This window comes from Chanos chanos, chromosome 3 (genome assembly GCF_902362185.1).
Source record: "Chanos chanos chromosome 3, fChaCha1.1, whole genome shotgun sequence".
Classification (NCBI taxonomy): domain Eukaryota; kingdom Metazoa; phylum Chordata; class Actinopteri; order Gonorynchiformes; family Chanidae; genus Chanos; species Chanos chanos.
In genome coordinates this window covers 15149616-15160151 of record NC_044497.1, presented here as the reverse complement: position 1 = coordinate 15160151, position 10536 = coordinate 15149616, and the positions used below count along the sequence as shown (strand labels likewise).

The 10536-nt window shown below is 44.2% G+C and overlaps 1 protein-coding gene across 1 annotated transcript in view; it reads left to right on the top strand.

The window, feature by feature from the left end:
* The first annotated feature begins 6693 nt into the window (after positions 1-6693).
* Positions 6694-10536, top strand: part of LOC115807976 (rho guanine nucleotide exchange factor 4-like) — a 29738-nt gene continuing 25895 nt past the window's right edge. The window contains exon 1 of the mRNA XM_030769198.1: positions 6694-6892. Coding sequence (XP_030625058.1) covers positions 6694-6892 — 199 coding nt within the window. The remainder of the gene's footprint in view (positions 6893-10536) is intronic.

The window sequence follows — 10536 nt, the reverse complement described above, 5'->3', positions numbered from 1 at the left end:
AATGGCCCATCAGACCAACTCTGCTGCTCAGTTTGAAACAGAGGAAGAGGAAGATTACAGCCACTTGTCGTCAACATCAGGTACTCATCAGGTGCATCAGGTCTGTAGCCAAGACACTGAGGAGGGAGACACTGTTGGAAACCTTGAGATGCTACAAATGAAGCATAGCTCAACCAGTGAAAGTCCGATCTACAAGAGAAGCAAGAGCATAGACAGCCTGAGCCTTCGATTACGCTTTGCTCAAGCCCAGAAGTCCCTGTCAAGCCTGTTTGAGTCACGTTCCATTGACAAGGAAAATGAGGAACAAGTGGATAAACCTGATGGAGAAGAATCACGGGTAAAGCAATCCTTGAAGAAGCTCAAGCGGACCAAAGAGGCTGAGCTTCTGAGGCGCACCATGTCTGTCCCAGAGTCAGATGGTCCAAAGGCTACACGACAAATTCACAGTGACTATGCCTCCCGCTCGACTCGGGAACGCCTTAGTCTCTATGGCTCACCCTCTTCACCTCGGTCAGTGTGCAACACTGACCCTCTTACCAAGAGAGAGGTACCTCAGGACAATTTGGAGGACTCCCCACCAGGGTCTAGGTCAGAAGGACGAAGGAGGAAGTGCCTGTCCAATGGCTTATCAGTCAATTTCACAGACTCTAAACCAGTGTCATCAGATGAATCAGAGGCACTGCCACTTGATTCCTCCAGTCCCCTGTCACCGATGAGCCCCACCACCCTCGCATCACTGGCCAATCAGCTCTCTCCCTCCTGGTCCAAATCATCGGGCACCAATGAAAGCACAGAGTCTCCTGTAAGGCCTATGAGCCCCAAACCACATAGCCCCAGACAGACTGGACAGCGCAGGGGGTTTCGCTACCCCTCTTCAAGAGCTAGTGCCCTCTCTCTTATTTTGTTAGGACAAGGACATAGTGTTGAAGGGCTCTCAGATCCCCCTGAGAGACCCAAGACCCTCAAACCTAAAGCAGGACCACCAGGCTCCTTGAGCCCTGGGGACCCAAGTTGTCTGCGGGAGGACAGCAGTGTGGAAATTCAGTGTCAGATTGGTATGACCACCTCCATGCCCATCAGTGAGTTTGAGGTGGGTTGAAGGTAGTGCTGTCTATGATAAAAATGTGCTACTTGTTTTAACATCTTGAATGTATTGTTTTTTGCTAAAAGTTTAAAGTTGAAATGTCCAAGAAAATGGCAAGAGACTAAGTGCTATTTTATCACAACAGAAATAGACATTCGTTCTTGTTTTTTTGTGTTCTGTGGTAAGTAGAGAAATTTTTTTTCTATGGTTGTTGTAATTCAATGAGATCCAGAGATACAGACATTTGTATCAAATTAATATTAGAATAATCCAAACAGACCAAACACAAATTTCAGCAGTGACAAAAAGAAGCCTGTAGGCATGTAAAATAAAACACCTGTTCAAGGGCCTAATTTGCAATGGTTTGGTCAGTTAAAGCAGTTTTTATGGTGACAAAAAGATATGTCTGCTCTCTTATTAAACATAAGGAAAAGGAACAAAAAGGAAAAGGACTGTTTGTATACCCCTCAGTGAATGGGTGGGGTGTGTAGGTGTTTGCTGTTCCCTTCACAGTCTTGGCCCAGTCCAGCAAAGGAATGAATACTGCATATAAAAAATCCTGGGGCTCTTCATCCATCTCTCTTTGCAGGTCTGACCTCTCAGGCCCAGACCCAGTGTGTGTATTTATGCCCACACTGTGCAGAGACAGCACAGAAACCTCTTTATGACTCCCTCTTTTACTCATCTCTGTTTTCCTCTCTGAGAAGGCACACTCAACTAAGTTTTTTCTCATGATTGTCACCAGCATGATTGCTTTCCTATTTTATGAGTTGACAGTCATCTTTTTTCATTCTATCAATTTGAGTGCAGCTGTGGTCTAGAGGTTAGAGAACCAGGCTTGTTGCCGGTTCGATTTCCAGGACCGACATCCATGGCTGTGTGTCCTTGGGCAAGGCACTTAACCCCAGTGCCCAAAGAATGCTGCCCACAGAGGACAAATTCACTGTTCACAGTGTGTGTGTGCGATCACAGAGATATACATTACATTAGAAGTATGATGGCATGTTTAGTTCTACAGTGGAAACTGTGTTAATGGTGCCACCTAGAGGGTTTTGCTTTCACAAGAGGATTGATAGAGTTGATTTATCAGTTCTTCCTTCGAAATTTGAACGTCTGCTTTAGTAGCATTCAATGACCCAGATGGCTGCTGACAGTGGCAGTTAATAGATGCCCTGTGCTACTCTAAAATACAGGTTATACTTTCCCTCATTTGTCACCTAGAATTTGTGAAACAATACATGAAGGTCAATTAAGCAAGTCACAAGGCTGCAGTCATTTTTAATATAATTGTTTTACAATGTGCCCTATAAGGCTTCAATGGATGGTAGTCGTTCTACCAGTCAGTCGGCAGTGAAGAGGTTGACAGACATTACAGCTGTGCCATGGACAAAAACATCAGGGTCAAGCACACCCAGCCCAACACTCAGGCCTGTGTCAGATATGGGCACAGTTTCCACGCAGGACCATGGTCAGACGTTGCTACGGGGACGCTGTTGCTCTGACGACCTCTGGATCGAGGAAGAAAAGAGTCGCAAGAGGAAGTTGGCCAGGACTGTCAACGAGCTGAGTGCACACTTGCCGGAGGAGCTGGAGAAAGTAAGACAGAGGTTCAAACAGGCTCAGTAAATGAAGGAAGACAAAGACTTCCATGCCTTTCCATCTTTTATGTTCCACCTTTTTCATGCTCCATTCAATCTGCTGTCTGTGAACTGCCGTTCCTCAATGTTTCCTACTTTTTGTCTCTGCACTGGGTCTCTGCCTTTCTCCTTCAGCCTTAACTCCTGTTTTTACTGCTCTTTATTTTTGTACTCTACACACCTCCATTTCTGATTTGATGGAAGATTCTGCCTGCATGCTCTGTCCGGCATCCTTTTTCACACAGCTGTATTTTCTGTTGTCAGAAATGTTATTTGCACTGTGTCTGTGAACTTGACAATAAATAGATGTGATGAAGATTTTGTGTTTGATTAGCCTGATAGGACACTGGCCTGTCTGTCCTGTCTGCTGTCCACAGGCAAGATCCCGACTCTCTCTCTCAGCCATGGAGTCTTTCTCTGGCATGCCACTGAGGGCTCACTCCTTCTCCCTAAGCACCCCCATTGGCCTGGACTGCATGGGCTGGAGACGTCGTGTGTCTTACCCCTGTGAGTACTGATCATGACTCAGTGTGTGTGTGGGGGGGGGGGGGGGGGTATGCAGATGTTTGCGTAGAGCAACAATGATGGATCTGGCATTTAGATTCGAATATTCAAGATCATTGATTACTGAGACATGTTGGGTTTGTTTCTTTCACCTTTATTCATTCCTTGATTAGCTCTCTCCTAGCATCCAGGATTAGCTCTTAAAATTATGCCAGTGGCATCGACTGTGTGACAACTGGGACCCCTGTATATTTGGATTGCTGTGCTGGTCTGAACTCTGGACTGTGTGCAGAGTGTGAGTGTAGTACTATTGTAAGGCCAGGAGGTGGCAGTTGTTTCCAGTAGGGATCAGCACAGAGTCAGGCAACAACAGTCCTTGTCAACAGCATGCCAGGCTGTATGAAAGTCCTGTCCAACTACCATCTTGGGGTTGAAATAAAGTACCTCTGGAATTATGCTTTTTCAAAGTACATACTTAGTCAGGTGTCTGAGTATGGGGACAGAACTAGATTTGCATTGGTGGAGATTGTCCTAAATCTTATTTTGGCATTTATAATCCACTGGAGCACGGCTGCCGGAACGAGAAGTGCTCCGTAACTGAATGGTTCAGAGCATGTCTGCTTTTTGTCTGTGTGTGTTCGGAGAGCTTAAGCAGAAACAGGAGGGAGAAACTGCCCAGACCACATAGCACAGATTCATTAGAGATTCATTAGCCCTTGAGTCAAGTTCTCCAGGAGGAAAATTTAATAAAGAGGCTTTTTCAGTCTGACTCCATTCATGTAGCTCTGCTGGCGTGTCTCATGAGACCAGGATGTTCATTCAGCTTCTTCTCAGGTGTGTGTGTATGTGTGTATGTGTGCGCACATGCATATGTGAGTAGTAAGCAGACTGAAAGAGCTCAAACAAGTTCTAGTTCATTAATGTACATGGTCAATGTAACATACATATAGATGGATATGTACCTTACATGCACAACTAAGCACACTGACTCTCTCTCACACAAACACACGCACAGACACACACACTCACAGACACAAGACACAGACAAACACACACACACACCCACATACACACTTGCATATCGTGATGGTGAGGTCAGAGCTTTTGCGCCAGATGTCACTTCTGTAATTAGATTCATTTGTGCTTATTGAATTCAAAGATGGCCGGGAATTCAAATGTGATAGCAACCTCTTCAGCTTTGACTTTATAAGACCCCTTTTTTACTCTCAATTTTGGTTTTGTTATAAGCTCCATTTTCATCATAAATTCATGAAACTTTTTACGATGCAAAATGCCTCCCTGTTGTCTCATAAGATCCACAGGTAAATCATTCTCCATCCCTGCATGGTTTGATCCAAGAAGATGTTCAGTTTTGTGGAGAGCTCCTTCAGTAATGAGAAATCCTGCCTGGGATCTGCTGTTACATTAAGAATTTGTGCCTCTGGCTTTCAGTCTCAGCAGCTATGACATAGCTGACTGGCGGTGTGTGTCTGCCCTGACCTCGTAAATTACACTGGGCTTATCTGTACTGTTTCTGTCTGTGGCATTTCAGCAAGAAGGTTCCCTTGCTCTCTTCTGTGTGAAAGTTCAATAGCTGCATAGCAGTTTATCATTTATGGTGTGTGGTATGGTGTGTGACATAATTTTTCCAGCTTCACGCGACAAGCTAGTTAAGGAGTGTGACATTTTAGGTGTCCGTCTGGCATTTGGGTCGAATATCTGTACAAACATAAATCGAACAGATTTAAGTCCTAAATACCACCCAATGACTCGGATGGTTGTATCTTGGTAAAATGTACGTGTGTTTGTGTAATCTGGTCATCTTTTATGATCTGGTGATGGATCTAAGGTAATTATCTGCATGTGGTTAGTCACTGTGTATGTCTCAACCTGTTCATGCTATTGCTGATTGTTCTTCATAGTCAGCGTCTTTCATTATGCCGTTGTAGTTCAGTGCCGTTTGCTGCTTCTGCTTTAAATGAGCTCTCTAATAAATTCTAACACGTTATTCATATTGTCAGCGTAGCATGTCTTATATATTAATTTCTCGGCTGGTCGCTCTCCCGTCGTCACTCTGTGTGCGTGCGAGTGTGTGTCTGTGTGTGTGTGTGCGTGCGTGTGTGTGTGTGTGTGTGTGTCCGTGTAAACAATGGATTTGTATTCTGCTGGTTTATTTGGTGTTCATATGAAATAGCTATATCTTCTATGGACAATCCAGTTGTGCTGACTTGTTCGGATTTTGTTATCTGTGTAAGCAAACATTACATTTATTTTCTCCATAATATTTTATTTTTCTTAAAACAGTAATAAATTTTGTGTGTTGTTCTTACTCTTTGCACTGGGAATATCAATATCGGACCATCAAGGTTATTTGTAACAGTCTTTACTTATGGGGCCCAGAAAGGGGTTTCCACTGTCACTGTAAAACAGTTCTATGAGAAACAAACTACCCTAAACAAACTAAACAACGACAATGCAACATGTTCTCTGTTAATACACAGAGTAACACTGAGAAGTAGTGTGACCATTAGAGGTTTGTCTGGTGTGTGAATTCTACATTTTATTTGGAGGATATTACATATGAAGTATTTGGTAGTGGTATGTGTCTAATTACATGCTTTACATGCTTGAACATGCATTTGTTTGTTTGTTTGTGTGTGTGTGTGTGTGTGTGGGTGTGTGTGTGTGTGTGTGTGTGTGTGTGCGCGCGCGCGTGCATGTGTGTCTGTGTCTGTGTCTGTGTGTGGGACAGAAAACACAGTATCATCATTCTGAGGGTATTAGCTGGAACATTAGAATTTTCTAAGATGATTGTGTATACTCAGCCACAGAGGCAGAAAATCCCTCCTCATAGCTTCTTCTATGACAGATTAAAAAAAAAAAAAAAAAAACACTAGAGCTTTATTCATGACTGTCAGGTTTCAGCAATTTTTTCCTAGCGGCATCACTTAAGAACCAGCTGAGAGCTGGGGTGCGGGGCAGGGAGGGAGGCTGTTTTCAGTCCCATCTTGAGAGGGGAAAGAGCTGTGTGCTTCAGATTTTCATGCACCCAACACAGCAGTGACATAGCACCCCCTTGGTGGACCCCCACTGATGTCAGTGCATGGCTCTGTGTATGTATGTGTGTGTGCTCAGTGGTAGAGTGAGCAGGGAAGAGAGAGAGAGAGAGAGATTGAGAGAGAGAGAAGGAGGGAGAGAGGGAGGGAGGTGTAGCAGGCTGATCCAGTACAGTGGTAGAGTCTAAGCACTCAGTAGCTGAGGAGAGGACAGCTGTGCCAGGTATTAGGTTAGCGCACACACACACACACACACACAAACGCACATTTACAGACAAACACAAGAGACCACACATTCCGTATCTCTGGGAGTCACTGGATCAGCTCCACCTGCTCCTGCTCCTGCTCCTGCTCCTGCTCTGCGTGGCTTTTGCACTCTCCAGCCTCCTGGTCTTCTTCTGGAGGGGGTCCCATGCGCACGCAACAGGGTTCAGAGGGGGCTGTGCCCTTGCCTGGGGGGAGCTGTGGCAGCAGCAGTGGCAGTTCGGGCCTGTCGCCGGGCTCGGATTCAGACAGCAGCTTGGGTCCCGGGCCAGGTGGACCAGTCACAGGGACCCTACGCGGGGTTCTGTCCCGGTACTGGAGCTTGGAGAGTCTACACTCCACCACTGGTAAGACAGGAGCTTAGACAAGTATTTCAATGGCTCTGGAGAGAAGTAGCTTTTATTAGTGATGGCATGTTTGGTACGAGGACTTCGTTAATCGTGTTTGAATCTGTTGGTGATTACTTGTGGCAGCCTGTCACCTGATTGCAGCTGTACTGCACAAACGAGGATCTGGTACAATTACCTGTATAGACTGTTACTGTTGGTTGATGATGATACATCCAATGAACAGATCTTTTCATTCTTCGGCTGAAGAGGGTTGCTGTTTCCTTTTTTTTTCCGAGTGAAATTTGAAATTTGTGTCTCTGTAACTGGAGTGCTTGAGTTTCTGCTTTAAAGAAGTACAGCACTGTCTTCTCTAGTCTTCTTGACGTGGATTAGCTTAAATGGTCTTACTAGGATTGTTAGCATTTCAGAAAAGATGGATGGGGAGTGGCGAGCAAATGAAATATGACTTTTAATAGACTCTTATTTGGAGGACTGTCAGTATATAGCTTTAGTAAGGCAGTGACATTAAACTCAGTGTGTATACACTGTGTGTATGTTTGCTTGATGTGTGCGTGTGCATGTGGTGTGTGAGACTGTGTGTAATCGTGTTTCTCGGCGCCTGCGGTACCTGTTTGCAGTGTGTGTGTGTGTGTGTTTTCCCGCTGTAGTTGCCAGTGGAGCTGCTTGACTGCTCTGCGTTTAATGAGGCGCGAGAGCTCAGCCCATTAGCCACAGGCGTTAGAGAGCGGCCACATCGGCAGACGTCACCCACAGAAAAATGTGCCTGAGTCTCAGCTTCTCACTCTGGAGTTTGTTGTCGTCCTCCCAACGCCTTCATCCAAGCTCTTCATATTCCGGTCTCTGAATCTCTATCGTCATGGTGATGGTGAGGGGGTGGAACCGTGCCAAGGACTGGAAAGTGCAATATGAGCGCAGCTTTACTAAGTTTAAGCTGACTGTAAACATTTACAGTACTGAGCACTCAGAGAGCTACAGTAGAAAAGCCTGATTTTATTAGAGCAGGGCAAATGGGACATGGTCATATGAACACATAAATGCTTGATAAGACACAGTACTGTCCTTGGAGAGGGTTGTTTTGTTTTGGTCACAGTGGCTCGCTCGCTCTCTTTCTCTCCCTATGTGTGTCTGTGTATATATATATATATATATTTCTCTGTCCTGCTTTCCATCTCTATCAGTTTATCCTTGTCTTTCTCTCTGCCTCTCTCCTTCTCTTCTGTCCCCACATTCTCTCCCTCTCTCTGTTCTCTTATCCTCGTCATCTAAGTGAGGAGCCTGTTGAAACCTGCATCTTTAGTAAACGCAGAGCTCTAATGATTCTGTCTTTAGTGAGGATGTGCAGAAGCCTAGAGCACATGAGAGAAACCAGAATGCAGAGACAACCAGGGATAATTCCATTCACAAAAGCATGACCAACACACACACACACACAATCACACACGCGCGCACGCACGCACACACACACGCACCTTCTGTGCTAGATTCTGAGGACTGACTGTTGATTTCCATATATAATACTTACGTCCTTACATTCGTACATTCATTCCAGGATCCCTGTAAAATTCAGCAGAGTCTGCTATGCTTGTGTGAGTGTTTTAGGGCTTAGTCCATGTCAGAGTTATTTGATGTCAAGTTCAGCAGCAGTGGACAGCAGCATGTTCATTTGCTGAAGACAGGATCCTGGTGATGGCATTTCATAGCAAGATTGATTTTACAATTTGCATCTTTGACCTCTGAAACAGCCTGGGGTTGGGGGTCGTGCCAGAAAGTGGGCTGTAAAAAAATAAATAAAAGCATACAGAATCTAGTTAAGGCTGATAAATCATCTGGTTTGTCCTTGCTGAGTGAAGGTGAAGCACTATATTTTGTTATAGGGACAGAACGCTGAGCCAAAGGTTACGGGAGCAAAACCCGATTTCATATGATGTGGTGGCAAATCTTCTCCGCTTACGATTGGTTACAAGGTACAGACGCAAAATCTTATTTGAGTGACAGGCCCTTGCCACACCCTTCACCATCACAGTGAGGTCATCAGTCCACTTTATTCCATGCCCTCCAGCCTCTGACACCAGTAAGTGGCACGCATGAACACTGACAGAGAGCTAAGCGTGTATTGACTAAGAGCAGGCTTTGTCATCGGGCGGCGTATGATTACCCTGCTCACCGTGATGTGACGTTTCAGTCCAAACTTTTACTGCAGGCTGCATCAGATAAGCAGCTCTCACTCAAAAGAGAACACAAACGATGGCTTTCAAGCTAAAGCTGAGCCTATACCAATCAGAATCTCTTCTTGTCACTGGAAATGAGAGGAAGGCTGGGAGGAGGTAGAGAGGAAAACAAGGGATGTCTAAAAGTGTTTATCCAAAAAGAAAAGGATAGAAAAAATAAAAAAAACCATTGAAGCTCGGTTATAAAATAGGTCATATTTACGCAGCTAAACAGCCCTGAGCTTTTTTTTTTTCACAGTGTTTGCTGTCTGGTGTAAGAGGACACCCACAGCTTATGGGACTACTTTTTTTGTGAACTACTTTTTCACATTTCACAGCATGAAACTTCAGTAGGTTTATCTCTGAACTTTAAGAGTGCCAAACAATTTTGCCGTGTCTCGTCACAAGTAGGGCACTAACGCTGTTACTGTCCAGCCGTCTCTTTTCAACTCATTGCAAACGGTTTTACAGGTATATCCCATGACTTTAGCTGTTTGGAAAGATTAATACCTGTTGCGATACTCTGTGTGAAAGATTTGGATCTCATTGATATTCATTTGTTGTACTGTGGTGGAGACACTGTCTACAGACGTGTGACCAGGATGGGGGTCAGTGAGCAGGGGGAGCAATTAACCAGCTAATGGATTTGTAATAGGCCCATGCCATTCGATTAGCTCTCATCACTTTTACCATAAAAGAGATTTAAAGCTCTCCTGTCTTTTGTCTATGAATCCTTCGCAAGTGATGTCACAGGAAGACTGCAAGGAATCAATGGCCTGAGTGCACTTCCACAGTTTAACCTGTACAAATTGTATTTAACCTTTTTGAAATCTGATCAATAATTCAATCATACAGGAGAGGGGAACAAAAGACTAGACTCTACTCAAGACTAGACTCTTGGCTTTTTATTGAATGACCTTTATTAGTTTGTTTACTGTTTTTCGTGGCTTTTGCCATTCTGTCCCTCCAGCTTGAGGGGTTTTTTTTCTTTGTGAGTAAATATTTTAGAAAGTTCCTAGCTTTAATCCCTGAAGAAATACACTGTGTTCCAGTAGCAAAGAGCACTTACATAAAAAGCCACAACAACAGGAAATTGTCTTCTTTTTTTTTTTTTCCTTTGGCTTCTCTCAGCTCTGACTTCAGTATTGCGTTCAGGCTGTGGGATTTATTGATATGATGAAATAATTTCACAGTGTATCATGCATTTGTTTGTGTACAGTTATGTATTTTTTTTTTAATGAAGATCCCCCTGTGAGGGATGGTTAATTGTTTCTAATTGCTACTAAGAATTCAGGATGAGATGACAGCATTTCTCCATCACTGAGATTATTTTTTTTTTGCACTGTCTCCACTGGCGTGATCAGGCTTCATTTAGGGGCCTTGTTTACAAGCAGAGGGACTTTTCAAAGCTAATGCTAAGTGGCATCTCAGCAT